This window comes from Somniosus microcephalus, unplaced genomic scaffold (assembly GCF_052327205.1).
Source record: "Somniosus microcephalus isolate GS21.2 unplaced genomic scaffold, FLI_Smic_1.0 unresolved_chr1, whole genome shotgun sequence".
NCBI lineage: Eukaryota > Metazoa > Chordata > Chondrichthyes > Squaliformes > Somniosidae > Somniosus > Somniosus microcephalus.
In genome coordinates, this window is record NW_028225179.1 from 143,478,775 (window position 1) to 143,497,734 (window position 18,960).

General features: G+C 46.5%; 1 protein-coding gene and 1 long non-coding RNA gene across 2 annotated transcripts; both read left to right on the forward strand.

The window, feature by feature from the left end:
- The first annotated feature begins 5,443 nt into the window (after window positions 1-5,443).
- On the forward strand, window positions 5,444-6,152 carry LOC147096135 (histone H4-like). The gene has a single exon (XM_085975031.1). It carries the CDS (start codon window positions 5,447-5,449, stop codon window positions 5,756-5,758), a length of 312 nt encoding a protein of 103 aa, XP_085831157.1. The 5' UTR covers window positions 5,444-5,446; the 3' UTR covers window positions 5,759-6,152.
- A 7,514-nt stretch (window positions 6,153-13,666) lies between these two features.
- LOC147096136 (uncharacterized) lies at window positions 13,667-18,159 on the forward strand. The gene is made up of 4 exons (XR_015074864.1): window positions 13,667-13,969; window positions 15,193-15,285; window positions 16,399-16,458; window positions 17,965-18,159. It is a non-coding gene; the product is annotated as an uncharacterized LOC147096136 (long non-coding RNA).
- Window positions 18,160-18,960: the final 801 nt, after the last annotated feature.

Consider the following 18,960-nt stretch of genomic DNA (forward strand, 5'->3'; position numbering starts at 1 on the left):
AGCCATTAACTGGTCCAGGCAGCGGGCGGTCGAGGGGGTCGTTCGTCCCGACTGCCTGCCTGCCTCTCTTCCGCGGTCACGTTCGCGCCCGGCTGGCCCTGGAGATGGAGCACGTGGTGTCCGCCGACACGCTCGAGGCCTTCCACGACCGATGGGCACCGCAGGGACTGGAGCGCATCATCACCCCCGGAAACCAAATTTTAATTTAAGTTGTTAAGTTTCATTTAAAGTTTTATTAGTTACAGTTTATTTGTTTAAGTGTGCATCAAAAGAGTACAACTGAAATTATGCCCATGCGTGCGTCCACTTAGCCCATGTCCATAATTTCAAGATAATGGCAAGATATATAACATCGGTAAACAGAGGAGATAGATTTAAGATGATGGGCAATAAAGCCAGGAGTGGAGATGAGGAGAAATATTTTTACGTAGCGAGTTGTTGTGATCTGGAATGCGCTGCCTGAAAGGGCGGTGGAAGCAGATTCAGTAGTAACTTTCAAAAGAGAATTGGATAAATACTTGAAAAGGAAATAAATTGTAGAGCTAATGGAACCAGCAGGGGGAATGGGACTAATTGGATCGCTCTTTCAGAGAGCCGGCACAGGCACGATGGCCCGAATGGCCTCCTTCTGTGCTGTATGCTTCTATGCCAAGTCAGCCATGGCTCAGCGAGCAGAACTCTCACCTCTGAGTCAGACACCTGTGGGTTCAAGTCCCACTCCAGAGGCTTGAGCACAAAAATCTACACTGACAATTCAGTGCAGTACTGAGGGAGCGCTGCACTGTCGGAGGTGCCGTCTTTTGGATGGGATGCTAAACCAAGGCCCCATCTGCCCTCTCAGGAGAACCTAAAAGATCTCATGGCACTATTTCTAAGAAGAGCAGGGGAGTTTGAAGAACAGCAGGGGAGTTCTCCCCGGTATCCTGGCCAGTATTAAACTCTCAACCAACATCACTAAAAACAGATTATCTGGTCATTATCACATTGCCATTTGTGGGAGCTTGCTGTGCGCAAATTGGTTGCCTACATTCCAACAGTGACTACACTTCAAAAAAAGTACTTCATTGGCTGTGAAGTGCTTTGAAACGCCCTGAGGTTGTGAAAGATACTGTATATAAGAACATAAGAAATAGGAGCAGGAGTCGGCCATTTGGCCCTTCGAACCTGCTCCACCATTCAATAAGATCATGGCGGGTCTTCTACCTCATCTCCACTTTCATGCAGTGTCCCCATATCTCCCTCCATGGCAAGAACATCCTTCCTCAGATAAGGCGACCAAAACTGCACACAATACTCAAGATGCGGTCTCACCAAGGCCCTGTACAACTGCAGCAAGACATCCTTGTTCCTGTACTCAACCCCTCTCGCTACGAAGGCCAACATACCATTTGCCTTCTTAACTGCCTGCTGCACCTGCATGCTTACCTTCAGCGACTGGTGCACAAGGACACCCAGGTCTCGTTGCACTTCCCCTTCTCCCAATCTATTGCCATTCAGATAATAATCTGTCTTCCTGTTTTTTACACCAAAGTGGAGAACCTCGCATTTATCCACGTTATATTGCATCTGCCATGCTTCTGCCCAATCACCAAACCTGTCCAAGTCATACTGGATAGAATGGTTCAGAATAGAATGACATCTCTTGAGGAGCGATGGGCATCTATTGAACATAGAAACCAATCCTTCATGGAAGTCCTTCTGAGTAGGACTACCATTGCAGATACGGGTCCCCATGGCCCCCCTGATGTTCAGCAAGGTGCTCTCCAGCCACTTGCAGGTGCTGAGGGAGACCTGACCCATGAGAGGGAGGTTGGTGGCAGACCTCAGGGAAGTGGGGGCTCCTCTCCAAGAGCTCACACTTCCATGCCACTGCAGAGCCCTCGGTCAGAGCCCCACCGGAGTCCACACCCATGTGAGATAGACGTCTCAACCCCAGCACAGCCGCGGAAGCAGCAGACGGTTGATGAGCCCTCATAGGCTCGCAATTCCAGAGGACGCCCGCCAAAGGTGTTGAGACAGGAGCAGCAGGAAAGTGAGCAAGAGGCCTCCACATCTGCTGAAGCCATAGGGGAAGCACCACGTAGGAGCATGCGTAAGAGGAAACTTCTGCACAAATAGTCACAAGGGTGGGTGCAATTTTGTGTTTAGTGTAAAAATGCCATCACGTCGTTATTGAACATAAACATTCTGATGGCAAATGTTGCAGTTGTGGCATCTGTCATTTCGTTATTTGGACTTCCACATTGACGCCTTAGGAATAATTGCAACTGTCGGTACGGTGGTCAGAATTCTAGGAATCCTCTGGTTCTTGGCCTTTGTCAATGCTCTGGTAAGAAGCTGTGAGGCAACAGTGTTTGATTGACAAGGCTAAGCAAATCTGGCCAGGATGAGTGCGTTCCTTGCATCCCGGGCAGCAGTTTTCTCGCGTAATGCTGCCGCTGGTTGATGGGCCTCTGCAGGATGTTCGTTTTCGCACTCCTCCTCCTCCTCATCTGAGGAGGATATTTGAGGAGCCACTTGGTCCTCAGGAATCTGCAAGCCATGACGCTGTGCCATGTTGTGAAGTGCACAGCAAACCACGACGATTCTGGAGGCCCTGGCTGCTGAGTACTGCAGGGCTCCACCTGATCTATCCAGGCATCTGAAGCACATCTTCAGCAAACCGATGGTTTGCTTGATAATGGATCTGGTGGAAATGTGGCTGGAGTTGTAGCGCTCCTCAGCTTCGTTACCTGGCCTCCTCAACGGCGTCATTAGCCACATCCTCAGGGGATAGCCCTTGTCTCCAAGTAACCATCCGTTAAGTTGGTCTGGTGGACTGAAGAGCGGAGGCACACTAGACTGGCGCAGTATGAAGGAGTCATGGCAACTGCCAGGTTACATGGCACAAACAGGCAAAATATCCTTCTTGTGGTCACAAACCAGCTGAACATTGAGGGAGTGGAAGCCCTTGCGGTTGACAAAAATAGCTGGATTGAGATGGGGTGCCTTAAGGGCCACATGTGTGCAGTCAACGACGCCCTGCACCCTTGAAAAGCCTGCCAGATGAGCTAATCCAACCGCTCGCGCTGTGGCACTTGCTCGATCCTTGGTGAGGGCAAAGAGGGCATCGGTTACCTGCGTGATGCAAGTGTGTGCGGCCGCCTGGGAATAGAGTGAATACAAGAAGGAGAGATGGACAAATTACTGTCTTATATTCTGATTTCACTTTCTGTTTTCGAAATGATTAGGGTGCATTCCATCAAAAATATTATGTTCAATTGAAAAGAAAAGGAATAAAGAACTTGCATTTATATAGCGCATTTCAGAACCTCAGGCTTTACAACCAATGAAGTGTAGTCACCGTTGCAATGTAGGAAACACAGCTGACAATTTGTGTACAGCAAGCTCCCACAAACAGCAATGTGATACTAGCCAGATAATCTGTTTTTAGTGATGTTGGGTGAGTGATAAACATTGGCCAGGACATTGGGGACAAATCCCCTGCTCTTTCCAGAATAGTACCATGGGATTGGGCTTCGATTTAGCGTCTCATTCAAAAGACGGCACCTCGGACAGTGCTGCACTCCCTCAGTACTGTGTTCAAGTCCCTGGAGTGCAGCGTGAACCCACAACCTACCCACTCAGCCATGATGTGATGATGTAAGGCCACTTGAAAGTAAAAGATGTATTGATACTCTTCCATAGCAGCATTATAATCAGATTACGCATAAGGGTATGTATAAGACTGTGATGGTTCATGTGGCTAATAATGTTTTTATTGTCTCAGAGATGTGGATGCAGTTAGATCCAGTTAAATGTAGTTCTGCTCCCACATTTCCAATTCAGCTGTGACTAGGTGAGTTTCAAAGTTCATCCAAGGTTACTTACCAATGGTGTCAGATTCACTGTTAAATCAATGCTGCATTTACATTGGAGTTATTGATCTGAGGATGGTAGCTGTGGTTCGGCTTCCAGCCAAGCATTGCTCAGCTCTGGCTTGGATGCAAATATGGCTGATTTATAAAGGAAAAAGAAAGAAAGACTTGCATTTATATAGCGCCTTTCACAACCACCGGATGTCTCAAAGTGCTTTACAGTCAATGAAGCACTTTTTTGAAGTGGAGTCACTGTTGTAATGTGGGAAATTTGCGCACAGCAAGGTCCCACGAATAGCAATGTGATAATGACCAGATAATCTGTTTTTGTTATGTTCATTGAGAGCTAAATATTGGCCTGGACACCGGGAATAACTCCCGTAATCTTCTTCGAAATAGTGCCATGGGATCTTTTACGTCCACCTGAGAGAGCAGTCGGGGCCTCGGTTTAACGTCTCATCCAAAAGATGGCACCTCCGACAATGCGGCACTCCCTCAGTACCACACTGGAGTGTCAGCCTGGCTTTAGGACAGAGATCTGTGCATGTCTAGACACAGATGGGCAGAACAGTATCCCAAAAATTAGAAATGTAAAAAATTGGGAGAGGTCAAAATCTCTGCTCTCCAAACATCTAAATTGAGCCAGATATGTTTATAAAAGTATGCAAAGCATCCAATAGAGCCCGCAGTACATTACAAGGCAGCTTTGATGCTACGCTGGATTTGCAGTCCATGCAATGTTAAGTCAAAGCAAGTTAAGATCCCCCTCCAGGCAGTCCGAGTCTGCTTTCCTCTGGAGTCAGGTCCTGATTACATTTTTATACATCTTTTGAATGAGGCATTGAGCCAAGGTCCAGTCTCTGTAAATGTAAAAGACCCCATGGCACTATTTTGAAGAAGAGCATCCCCCAACCATCATCATCAAAGACAGATTAAGTGTTCATTTATTTCATTGCTGTCTGTGGGAGCCTGCTGTGGGCAAATTGGTTGCTAAAATTGCAACAGTCCAAAAGTACTTCATTGGCTATGAAGCCTCTGGGACATCCCAGGGTCATGAAAGGTGCTATATAAATGCAAACCCTTTCTTTACACCAGACAGTTTAGCAAAGCGATTTCAGATAAATTTGTGGTGTAAATTCAATGGTTTAGTATCATGGGGAGATTTTTGCAGTGAGTTTGGTCCCAGTGTTAGTGCAATTCAATCGAAATTAAATTCATTTTAATAGATAAAGTAAATATACTTGGTTCCCAAGAATGATTCGTTTTTCTCCCATGTATTTGAAGGTTACTTGAAATAACTTATGACAGTTCAACAGAAACGATTTTTTTGTTTTAATTAATTCATAAATTAATTGCAGAAACAACATATAAGCACAAAGGAACATGTTTCCCTTTTTCGTACCCAGTTTTGCCTTACATTTTAATTTACATTCGGATAGATTGGTTTGAAATGGTGGATGGTGGAAATGCAGTCACGTGATAAACGCCGACACCGCCCCTTCCGCGGTTCTTCACCCAGGTCCGCTCACACTGTATATAAATAGGCAGCGGGCGGGTGCGTTTGGTTATTTGAGCAGTGACTTTGAACCATGTCAGGCAGAGGGAAGGGTGGTAAAGGACTGGGCAAAGGCGGAGCGAAGCGTCACCGTAAAGTGCTCCGCGATAACATCCAAGGTATAACTAAACCAGCTATTCGTCGCCTGGCTCGCCGTGGGGGTGTCAAACGAATTTCGGGTTTGATCTATGAGGAGGTCCGCGGAGTTTTGAAGGTCTTTCTCGAGAATGTCATCAGGGACTCGGTCACCTACACGGAACACGCCAAGCGCAAGACGGTGACGGCCATGGACGTGGTGTACGCGCTGAAACGCCAGGGACGCACCCTCTATGGGTTCGGTGGTTGAAGATAGTTGAGAAATAACCGTGATTTACAAACCAAAGGTTCTTTTAAGAGCCACCAAAATATTTGAAAGGTGTATAACTGGTTATTTACGAGTAGGGGATGCGATGCATAATGTTTAATATTGTAACATTTGGAATAGCCTATTGTGGGTGGCTTTGAGAAGTTTGATTTCTTTAGATTTACTTTCAATGACTTTTCGCCCATTAACGTTAGTGGGCAGAAAATCCCCAGCTGGCCTGAAGCAGGTTTTAACTGGTTCTCTTCCTGCAGTATCAGCACCACATCGTCTCCAGCAACATCAAGGGGGACAGGGTTACACTTGAGTGCGATCTGATAAAATTGTACCAAAGCTTTGACACGAGTCATGATCGGAGATGTTTGTCTTCTGCAGGTCTTTAATTAATTAGATTATTTCAACGTTTTTTTTTAATAAGGACCTTCTCTCGTGTGAACGCAGAAGGTCCCATGGCACCGTTCGACAAAGAGCAGGAGTTTTCTGGTGTCCTGGCAAACTCGATTCTTCAAACAGCACTTTCAAAACCCGATTAACGACTCCATTATCTCATTGTTGTCTGAGACCTTTGATGTGACGTTGGCTGCTGTGTTTACAAGACTACATTTCAAAATTGGCACTTTGGGACATCCTGAGAAAGTGAAAGGTGTGTATAACAACTCGCATTTACATAACCAAAAGCAAAATCTGAAATAAAAACAAAATGCTGGAAATATTCAGTAGATCAGGCAGCATCTGTAGAGAGAAACAGTTAACATTTCAGATCGGTGACCCTTCATAAGAACTGGAAAATGTTAGAGATGTAACAGGATTTTAAGTAAGTGTGGGGCAGGGAAGGAGGGGAGGAAAGAAAAAAAGGGAAAGTTTGTGATAGGCTGGAAGGCAAGAGAGATTAAAAGACAAAAGTGGATGGTAATGGGACAAGTTAAGAAACAAAAGATGAGTCTGGATGAGGTGTAAATGCCAATGGCAGAATCATCAACAGCTGTCATGTGAGAATTATTTTAGACACTTTACAGCCTTCTGGACTCTACACTGAGCAACAATTTCTGACCATAACCTCTGCCCCTATTTTTTCACATGGCAGCTGTCGATCATTCTGCCATTGCCATTCTCACCTCATCTAGAGTCATCTTTGGTTCCTTTACTTGTCCCATTACCATCTCCTTTTGTCTTGCACCATCATATCTTTTGCCATTTAATCTCTCCAACTTTCCATCCTATCACAGACCTTCCCTTTTGTTATTTCCTCCCCTCCTCCCTTTCCCCTCTTTAAAAATCTGTTTTAGTGATGTTGATCGAGGGATAAATATTGGCCCAGGACACTGGGGAGAACTCCCCCTGCTCTTCTTGGAAATAGTGCCATGTGATCTTTTACATCCACCTGAGAGAGCAGTTGGGGTCTCACTTTAATGTTTCATCTGAAAGACTGACAGTGCAGCACTCCCTCAGTACTGCACTGGAACATCAGCCTAGATTTATGTGCTCAAGTTTCTGGAGTGGGATTTAAATCACAACCTTCAATCACTGAGGCAAGTGTGCTACCCACTGAGCTACAGCTGACATAAGAACAGCTTGCATTTATATAAGGACATAAGATGTAAGAGCAGGAGTAGGCCATATGGCCCCTCGAGCCTGCTCTGCCATCCAATAATACCATGGCTGATCATCGACCTCCAGTGCCTTTAACTTAGAGAAACATCCCAGGCCCTTCAGATGCCAGATTATTGCTACTTTGAAAAATAAAGTGACTGTTTAACCCTGTCTTCTCTCTCCAGGCACTAGCAGAACTGCTGAATAAGCCCAGTATTTTCTACCTAAGGTGTTTTCCTCTCCTTGTTACACATAATGTCCCTTCAACCTTCTTGAAAATCCTTGTTATTCTTCACCAAAGGTCACCTAACCACTGCCCCTTGATCTACCTCACCCTTGTGTGTGTCAGCTGTGGCTCAGTGGGTAGCACTTTTGCGTCAGAGTCAGAAGGTTGTGGGTTCAAGTCCCACTCCATGAGACTTGAACACAAAATCCAGGCTGACACTCTAGTGCAGTACTGGAGGAGCGCTGCACTGTCAGAGGTGCCATCTTTAGGATGAGACGTTAAACCGAGGCCCTGTCTGCGCTCTCGGGTCGGTGTAAAAGATCCCATAGCCACTATTTTGAAGAAGAGCAGGTGAGTCCTGGCCAATATTGAGCCTTCAATCAACATCGCTAAAACAGATTATCTGGTCATCATCACATTGCTGTTTGCGGGAGCTTGCTGTGCGCAAATTGGTTGCCGCGTTTCCTACATTACAACAGTGACTCCACTTCAAAAGTACTTCATTGGCTGTAAAGTGCTTTGGGGCACCCTGAGGATGTGAAAGGTGCTATATAAATGCAAGTCTTCTTAACATTTGACTAGCGAGCAAATGTTGAGACATTAGTCTACCTACTCTCGGTTTTCAGGAATCTTGAAATTTCAAACAAGCGATTCAGAAAAATGACGAAGAAAATCAATGCAGCATAACTGTAGGTTCCAATTGTACTTTCATGAACTAAACATATGATGGAGAAAATTATCTCAATGGGTTGATTTGTAAAATAAAAAGCACATTTTAAGAATGAACCCATTTCATGCTGGAGGATGTTTGAAAATTTGAACAAAAAGGGTTATTTTCCCGTGATTATAAGTCAATAATCTTGCAGCAGTGCCCAATATTCCAAACTCACTTTTTAAAAGAATATTACCACATTAAGATAATATTGTCCCTTTAAAGTTTCATAGAGTAGTAGGTTAAAGATGATTCACTGGAAGAAATCAGTACCAGATTTGGAACCAAGTACCATAAATTATTATATATTTTAGTTATAATTTTAATTATTAGACATTGGGAAGTTCTCTGACAACATCCCGGCTGCCGTGCTGAAGACTTGTGCTCTAGAACTAGTCACGCCTCTAGCCATGCTGTTCCAGTACAGCTAAAACACTGGCATCTATCTGACAATGTGGAAAACTGCCCAGGTGTGTCCTGTCCACAAAATGCAGGACAAATACAACCCGGCCAATTAGTGCCCCATCAGTCTACTCTCAATCATCAGCAAAGTGATGGAAGGTGTAATCGACAGTGCTATCAAGCGGCACTCACCAATAACGTGCTCACTAATGCGCAGTTTGGATTCCACCAAGACCACTCGGCCGGTGACCAGAGTCGGGGACCTGCTCGATAGTGGAGGAGCTGGCGCAGCGCCTGTCCTGAGCCAACATCTGGCTCGTGGCCAAAGCCATCGAGTTGCTGAAAGTGGCACTGGGCCCCGACTCCACTAGCCGTATCGAGGAGGCTCAAGCATGAGGGGCGAGCTTGTCCGAACTGACCCCCGTTCGGACGGAATTCCTCATCGGCGCCCGGCCCCGAGACCCCACTCGGGAGCCGGCGCCTCACAACTTGAGCCATCTCGGGTAAATGCCCTCCGTGCCTTTTAGCTCCGCGTGGAGGGGTTTCCTGTATGGGCTGCTCCTGCACACTCTCCACTTTGCCATCTGCGTCTGCCATCCGGACACGCCTTGGTGTGCCGTCCGGCGGAGGCGGAGGTCCCCAATGGGGGGCTCTCTAAGGGGGAAGTCCTCCCTTTTTCTACTGGGGACTTGGCCTGGAGGGTGTTGCATGGAGCAGTCCCGTGCAATAAGTTTTTAAACAGGTTCATGGACTCCCAGGCCGCCTGCCTTTTCTGCGGCCGAGAGGAGTCCATGTTCCACGTTTATACCGAATGTGAGAGGTTGCAGCCTCTGTTCCACTATTTGAAGGGGCTGCTCCTCGATTTCTGGCTGCACTTCAGTCTCACGCTCCTGATCTTTGGTCACCCTTTGGCAGGGGGGAGCAGGCAGATCAGAGGACCTCGTAGGACTGCTCCTGTGCCTGGCGAAGGTAACCATAAACAGGTCCAGGCAGCAGGGGGTCGGGCGCTGGAGATGGAGCACGCAGTGTCCGTCGGCATGCTCCAGGCCTTCTGCCACTGGTGGGCGCCACGGGAACTGGAGTGCATCATCGCTCCCGGTGAATGCAATTTTAATTTAATTTGTTAAGATTTATTTAAAGTTTTATTTAATTTACAGTTGATTTGTTCAATCAAAAGAGCAAGACCACTCGGCTGCCGACCTCATTACAGCCTTGGTCCAAACATGGAGAAAAGGAGCTGAATTCCAGAGGTGAGGTGAGAGTGACTGCCCTTGACATCAAGGCAGCATTTGACCGAGTGTGGCATCAATGAGCCCTAGTAAAACTGAAGTCAACGGGAACCGGGGGGAAAACTCTCCACTGGCTGGAGTCATACCTAGCACAAAGGACGATGGTTGTGGTGATTGAAGGTCAATCATCACAGCTCCAGGACGTCACTGCAGGAGTTCCTCAGGGCAGTGTCCTAGGCCCAACCATCTTCAGCTGCTTCATCAATGACCTTCCCTCCAACATAAGGTCAGAAGTGGGGATGTTCGCTGAAGATTGCACAGTGCTCAGCGCCATTCACAACTCCTCAGATAATGAAGCAGTCCATGCCCACGTGCAACAAGACCTGAACAACGTTCAAGCATGGGTTGATAAGTGGCAGGTAACATTCGAGCCACAGAACTGCTAGGCAATGACTATCTCCAAAAAACGAGCGTCTAAACACCACCCCTTGACATTCAATGGCATTACCATTACCGAATCCCCCACCATCAAGATCCTGGGGGTTACCATTGACCAGAAACTTAACTGGACCAGCCACATAAATACTGTGGCAACAAGAGCAGGTGTGTGATGGAATACTCTCCACTTGCCTGGATGAGTGCAGCTCCAACAACACTCAAGAAGCTCGACACCATCCAGGACAAAGCAGCCGCTTGATTGGCACCCCCTCCACCACCTTAAACATCCGCTCCCTCCGCCACCGGCACACCGTGGCTGCAGTGTGTACCATCTACAAGATGCACTGCAGCAACTCCCAAACCCGTGACCTCTACTGCCTAGAAGGACAAGGGCAACAGGCGCATGGGAACACCACCACCTGCAAGTTCCCCTCCAAGTCACACATCATCCTGACTTGGAAAAATATCGGCCGGGGGAGTCCAGAACCATGGGTCACAGTCTAAAGATAAGGGGTAAGCCATTTAGGACAGAGATGAGGAGGAATTTCTTCACCCAGAGAGTGGTGAACCTGTGGAATTCTCTACCACAGAAGACAGTTGAGGCCAATTCATTGAATAAATTCAAGAAGGAGTTAGATATATTTCTTAAGGCTAAAGGGACCAAGGGATACGGGGCGAAAGCAGGGACAGGGTACTGAGTTTGGATGATCAGCCATGATCGCATTGAATGGCGGAGCTGGTTCGAGGGGCCAAATGGTCTACTCCTGCTCCTATCTTCTATGTTTCTATGTCCAGCGAATTGGTCAGGTGGCAGATATTTCGGGTAATAGGAGCCAATATAATTGTTAACGTCTGTGTGCTGTAACTTGTAGGGGCACAGGCCCTCCGCCCCCAAAACTGGGGAGGGAATGTGTTCCGCTCATTCTCCGAGTGCTGTCACCTTATGCACAGTTTAACCCACCTGCTTTGGGAAAAGAACCATCGTAAGCCCTGAATGAATTAAAGGGTGATGGTTCCAAAGTTTACCCGTCAGCATTCCTGACGCGTGGCTGTCGGGAATGGCCGCGCCCTCAGCCCGTGATTTTTCCGATCGAATCGTCATAAAATTATGGGCTTGGGTGGGGGTGCAATTTCCCGAAACACACACACACCCGGCCTGTGCCAGGAGAGCTAAAGTGGAAAATCTCAGCCATATTTTGACGAACAAGGTCAGAGAATGCGGAGTCAGGGGACAAGTAACAGAGTGGATTGGTGGCTGGCCTCAGGACAGAAAGCAGAGAGTGGGAGTAAAGGGTAGCTATTCACAGTGGTAGAAGATGGGTGGTGGTGTTCCACAAAGATCAGCGCTGGGACCACTGCTGTTCACAATTTACATTGACGATTTAGACTTAGGAATCAAAAACACAGCTGAAGCGCCTTGGGATGATAAAGGTGCTAGATAAATGCAAGTCGTTGTTGGTGACTACTAATACAGTGAAAGAGCCTGATGCCTCTTGCTTTGCAATGTGTAACTAGCTGGACCTGTTAAGCACGAGAAGTTCATTGTTTTTATTTAGTACCAGTGCTAATTACATAGAAGATAGGAGCAGGAGTAGGCCATTCGGCCCCTCAAGCCTATTCCGCCATTTAATGAGATCATGACTGAACATTCAAATTCAGTACCCTGCCGCTGCTTTCTCCCATTGATCCCTTTAGCCTTCAGAAATATATCTAACTCCTTCTTGAGCAGAACCAGTAGAATGTGAGTTCAATGCTCAGCACACATCATGGGTATTACAGGCCACGACTGCAAGACAAACCATCAAGAGGCTGAAATTCCTTAATCCCCACTCCACCCCCAGAAAGACAGCTGGGCAGGGACTTCCACTTGCCACCTGAGTCTAGCACTGACACCAGCCCGCGTCCCAGAAACAGTGTCATGAACACACGCAAGGTGGGCGTTCCCAGGGCATCATGCGGGCCAGGTATATCAGAGTGGCACCTGCCGGGAAACCCACATTGGATCCTCACCGCCATATTGGCGCTGTAACTATGCCTGATTCGCGCTCACAGTAAACACGGGACTGGCGCGATTTCTAGTGGAGGATGCCACCTTGCCAGTTCCACCTCTCCCAATGGCTTCAGGGACAGAAGGATGAGAGCCACAAGAAGTGCACCGCGCCCACTCCCAACAGAATTCCCCAACTTCACAAAGGTGGATGAGTGAAGCTCCAACAACACTCAAGAAGCTCGACACCAGGACAAAGCAGGCCATTTGATTGGCACCCCATCCACCACCTTAAACATTCACTCCCTCCACCACCGGCGTATTGTGGCTGCAGCGTGTACTATCTACAAGATGCACTGCAGTAACTCACCAAGGCTTCTTCGGCAGCACCTCCCAAACCCGCGACCTCTTCCACCTAGAAGGACAAGGGCAGCAGGAGCATGGGAACACCACCACCTGCAAGCTCCCCTCCAAGTCACACACCATCCTGACTTGGAAATATATAGGCCGTTCCTTCATCGTCGCTGGGTCAAAATCCTGGAACTCCCTCCCCAACAGCACTGTGGGAGTACCTTCACCACACGGATTGCAGCGGTTCAAGAAGGCGGCTCACCACCACCTTCTCAAGGGCAACTGGGGATGGGCAATAAATGCTGGCCTTGCCAGCGATGCCCACATCCCATAAACGAATAAAAGGTCTGATGGAACCAGGCCCCTCCCCCAATTCCAGCCCAACCCCCTCGTCCCCATACCCAAAGAACCCAGCTTCTGCCAGGTCCTGGAATTTCAGGGCCTGGAACCTTTAACAATGAGACCAGAGAAAGCTTTTCTACTCTTCTTAATTGCCAATTAGGAGGACACTGGGTTGCCCCAGTCTCATCAACCCAATCAAAGTCATTGAAGAAAAGTTCCCCCTTTTTAAAGGGGCACAAACAATAACCACCCAAATCGTACTGTTTCCTAGATCGACATTGCCCTCCAGTCCCTTCGGTGCACACCGGCCGCGGACGGCCTCACGCGAGGTAAAACTCCTTTCCAGTTTGTGCGCTGACTTGAAAATAATAATTCCTCACAACATCAGATGAGATGATTACTTCTTTAAGACAGTCTCTGACTCACACAAGAGATTATCAGGTGGGGTGCTTGCAGCCAATGAGAATGAAATGGATCTCAGATAAAACCACAGATTTCTATTGGCTTGCTTGGATCAGTTTTGTAACATGATGCTGGTAAGAAGGTCAAGTGCAATAGTGTTTGTTTGTTATTGTGGTGAAACATTTGTCCAATTCTGCAAGCAAGCTTTAAGCAATCAGGTTGTAGCTGTGTTGAGGTTCCAACAGTAACTTAAGCTGCACTTGATTGATTCAAGTGGCAGACATTTTGGAACTCTCTTTCTCAAAAGGCAATTAATGCAGGTTCAATTGTTGATTTTAAATCTTGAGATTGATTAAAATTTTTATTCACCAAAGGTATTAAGGAATATGGGGCAAATGGAGTTTGGTCACAAATCAGCCATAAGCTCCTTGAATGGTGGAACAGGGTAGAGGGGTTGAATGGCCTCCTTGTTCCTATTTCTTAAAACGGTATTGACTACTTCTCTGGAGCAATCCCAGTAAGTAGCTCTCAGATTTGTTGGGATTCAAATGATCACTATTGAGCTTCTTCTCTTGTGACTTCAGATATTATCCATGGTGCTATTGTTTACCATCTGTCACTATAGATTTCTCTTGCAGGTGTCATGGCTGATAATAACCAGGATGCTCCACTCATTTGGTTTCTGATGAAGCCTCTTGGGGAGAGGTTATTACCTTGACATCATTGCTATATTACCACTAGGTGATGGTGTTGGCTCAGTGGTAGCCTCTGACTCAGAAGGTTGTTGGTTCAAGCCCCACTCCAGAGATTTGAGTGCATAATCTAGGCTGACCCTTCAGTGCAGTATTGAGGGAGTGCTGCACTGTTGGTGGTGCTGCTTTTTTTTGGAAAAGATGTTAAACCAAGTCTGCCCTCAATTTGCTGCTGTGTTTCCTACATTACAACAGTGATTATACTTCAAAAGTACTTCATTGGCTGCAAAGTGTTTTGGTTGTAAAAGGTGCTGTGTGTGTGTGTGTATATATAAGTTCTTTCGGTGCCCTCTGCTGGAGCGGTATTATTTCTGACCTAATCAATCTGGTATTACCACAATTCAATCTGCAGTGGGTTATTATTAGAATAATCAAGCTCGGTGTCTTATATTTGAGCTTTGAGGGGGGGGGGAGGAAATTGCTAATGGTGTGATTGTATGAACAGTGCAACCCACTATAAATGGGAGGTCTAGACAAGAGTAGGTGGAGAGAAACTGGTTCTTGACCCTTCTGCCAATGGGAACAGAGGACACAGATTTAAGGTGATTGACAGAAGAACCAAAGGTGCCACGAGGGGATAACTTTTTTACGCAGTGAGTGGTTAGGATCTGGAATGCCCTGCCCGAGAGGGTGGTGGAGGCAGACTCAAAAGGGAATTGGATAAGTACCTGAAGGGGGGGAAACAATTGCAGGGCTACAGGGAAAAGGGCAGGGCAGTGGGATTTGCTGAGGTGCTCTTGCAGAGAGCTGGTGTGGGCTTGATGGGCTGGATGACCTCCTACTGTGCTGGATGACCTCCTACTGTGCTGTAACCATTCTGAAGTACTCTTCTCCTTCAGTGGCGTCCAAGCCATAAGGTATCCATGATCATGACTAGTAAATGCCTCAGTCAACTGGTACCATGCCCTCTAAGTGGACCAAGATAGTCAGTGGCAAACCTCTTCTAGTTTTATTGGTTTCCAATATATACAGTTCCTCCTCTCTACAGGAAAACCTGAAGAACATCAATCATGTGGGTGATCAGTCTGGGAGGCACCAAGTGGCAGATGTCAACAGTGGGTCCAAAACACTCTGTGCCCTGGTGAGTTCCTCGCTCTGTTTTAACTTCTGTATGCGGACCAACCCCAATGGTAGTACAGGAAACTCTTTGGTATCCGGCACTGACGGGACCGGGACTGTGCCGATTGATTAAAAATTCCAGATGAGGGAGCGGTTTATCTACCGAGGCTATTTTTAACAAACAAAAATTTAAAAAATCAAGAAATGTGCAGTATACAGTAATTGGGTACTCACCTACAGAATGTTGTTAAATGGATGGTGGAAGATGCTTGATTAAGTACAGTACTGCCAGTTGAGGGTAATCCATAACTGTTCAATTACTTTACTGTATAAGTTTTGTTTTACTGTTAACAACTATATACAGCGCAGGAGAGTCAGACTCCTGTTACTGAGGTATTCAGACTTCTGACAGCGCCAAGAAGCCGAGTAGTGGCAGTTTGGAGAACTACCCCCAGTGACTAACTCGGCCACCGCGGGAGACTCGGACTCGGCAACATTTCCGGTTATTGAGGTGGTGTCTTATTTTGTTGGTTAATAGAGAATTCTGGATATTTAGGTGCCGTTTAAACGAGAGTTTCCTGTAGTCATATTACAATGTAGCTTTATTTAAGCTCTAGGTTGGTTCCTGTGTCATTTTAAGTGGGAAGAGAAAGCCTTGCTGTCTTGTAGGGATTTTGAGCCCACCGTCCAAGGATGGGAAAGCTAACACAAGCCCCTGACTTTTGTCTGCTGTGAACTAGGAAGATCAAAGTATGCATTTGCCTTTTGTTCGGTTGCAGATCCTCTATCTTTGCCTTCTGGTACAGATCTAACATTCAAATTTTGTTTGGACTGTTCCAGTCAAACTCCGAGTGATCCAAGTCTCTTTTTGAAGAAAACACAACTTAATTTGTGTGTGTTCCCCTTTTAATTTTCTCCTATCATTGGGTGCAGTTCCATGTGCATTGGATTCCCTTCAGTTCTTTGCCCAATCTGCAACTCTGACCCTAGATGGTGACCGTGTGGGAAGGCTATGTGACTTGGTATATATGTCCCAGCAATAGCATACCTCTGAGCTCAAAACTCATGAGAAGAAATGTTCCAGGCCAATAACATGCCTGTCAATATACCCACAACTTCTTTTGTGTCCATCTAGGACGTCTGGGCTCAGTTTGGAGATTGGAAAGAAATCCACAGAGAAGATGATGATGATGAGGTATTTATCCGATTTTTGTATGAAAATCCAATCTGTAGCTTTTGTTGCTAAGCAGCCATTGATCCACATGACTGTTACCATCTCCAAAAAAAAAAAGTCGTCCTATTTGGATTTGACGCTCGCTGCTGTCTGATGGCCGCTGAGTGGAGACCTCTGCTCTTCCAAGCAAGGAAATGGAGCAATCACTCCGCTCTGCTCACATCTCAACAGCCAAGTTGAGAGCAGCATTGGAAAGAGACACTTGCCCCTTTGGCCATAGGTGGGACATTCCATGGGAAGACCATACAAGAAGATAACTGTCTCCTCAGGTCTCCTATAGAGGGGGCAATTGACCCCTAAATTTCTCTTGCCATTCATGTGGGATAATTGCCAGCATTCTCTCCTGCATAGCCTTCACATTTTGGCTTTAAAACTTGGCCCATCTTTCAAATGTGAAAATGTTATTAACTAACTGTTGCTCTGGAGGTTGCTAACCAGTGCACTGCACCCTTTGTAGCCTCTACACAGGTAGATGGTGACAGCCCTTAATGTTACACCTGTCAGTTCCATCATTACTTCTAGTCACATTCTTTACCTGTTACTTGATCTGACCATTCACTTTCTCAGATTGTAACAATGTTCCTCATGCCTTCTGAGCCATGTACCTCCAGTGTGTCATTTTTTTTCATCAGACTCCTCAACACTTGCCTTTTTTGTTGTTCCTTCAAGGACACCATCATTAGTCACCCTTGTCAAGAAACATGGCAACTTTCTTTTTTCTCTCGCTTTTTCTCTTTCTTTCGCTCTCCACTATATTTCTTTCGTGCTCTCGCTTTTTCGCTCACTCTCGATCATAGTCATAAAGGCACAGAAGGGAGGCTATTCGGCCCATCGAGTCCATGCCGGCTCTCTGCAGAGCAATCCAGTCAGTCCCATTCCCCCACTCTATGCCCGTAGCCCTGCAAGTTTATTTCCCTCAAGTGCCTATCCAGTCTCCTCTTGAAAACAGAGTGTCTCCGCTTCCACCACTTCCGTCGGCAGTGAGTTCCAGGTCCTCGCCACTCGCTGCGTAAAAACAAGTTTTTCCTCACATTCCCCCCTGTATCTCTTGCCCAAAACCTTAAATCTGTGTCCCCTAGTCCTTGTACCATCAACTAGTGGGAACAGCCTTTCCCTGTCTAGCCTATCCAAACCCGTCATAATCTTCTACACCGCTATCAAATCACCCCTCAACCTCCTTTTGCTCTAATGAAAACAAATCCAGCTTCTCCAACCTGTCCTTGTAGCTAATTCCCCAGAACCATTCTGCTAAATCTCCTCTGCACCCTCGAGGGCCTTCACATCCTTCCTAAAGTGTGGTGACCAGAACTGGACGCAATACTCCAGTTGTGGCCTAACCAGCGCTTTGTAATACTTCTAAACGAGCCTGGCTATTTTGTTTGGCTGATGGTGCAGGTAGGTACAGCCACCATGCAGGTCCGATATGGTGCATATACCGATATGTTAAAATGACTACTGTCTCCTCAGGTCTCTGCTACCAAGGAAAACCATGCCAGGCTGGGTGAAGAAGATCTTAATGATACACTCGAATATCTAGCTGGTGACGGAGAGATTCCCCACCTAGTCTCTCAAAGTGAGAATGCACACCAAGTTGATGAATCCTTTATTATATGAATAATCCTCACCTAATTATATTCTAGCCTTTAAATAAAATTTATTTGGCGAAAATCTGTTTCTGGTTGAATTCTTCTTTTGATCTGGATGGTCTGAAATCCAGCATCTTCCCCATCTCTCTCTGCTCAACACCTGCGGATGTGCTCGCTCGCTTGGTGTCTCGAGCATTAGCTCATGTTCGGTTTCCCATAGGACTCCTTGTTAATTGTCTAACCTGCAATTTCCAAATTGCACAATTAGCTGGGGTGAAAATTCCACTGGTCCAGGCCAGAAACGCATAGCATGAAATTGTGCACGGCTGTCTTGTGATTTTCTGTCCATTAATTCAATGGGCACATAAGAGTGAGCTTCAGTTGTGAAAATCTGTGATGGGTGCTGGGAGTGCAGAAGCACTATTACCACCACTCCACTTCCCTGGCCCACTGCTGTTTACAAACAGTAATCAATGTACAATGGAGTTTTAACCCTATCCGATCCAAGAAAGTTATGCTGAACCTTTTTCATAAAACACTGGTTTGGCCTCAACTGAACTATTTTGTCCAATTCTGGGCACTGCACTTTAGGAAGGATATGAAGGCCTTAGAGAGGGTGCAGAAAAGATTTACGAGAATGATTCCAGGGATGAGGGACTTCAGTTACGTGGATAGACTGGAGAACCAGGGGTGGTTCTCCTTAGAGCAAAGAAGGTTGAGAGATTTGATCGGTGTGTTCAAAACGATGAGGGGCCTGGACAGTGTAGATAGGGAGAAACTGTTCCTGTTGGTGGAAGGGTCAAGAACCAGAGGACACAGATGTAAGGTGATTGGCAAAAGAACCAAAGGTGACATGAGGAAAAACTTTTTACACAGC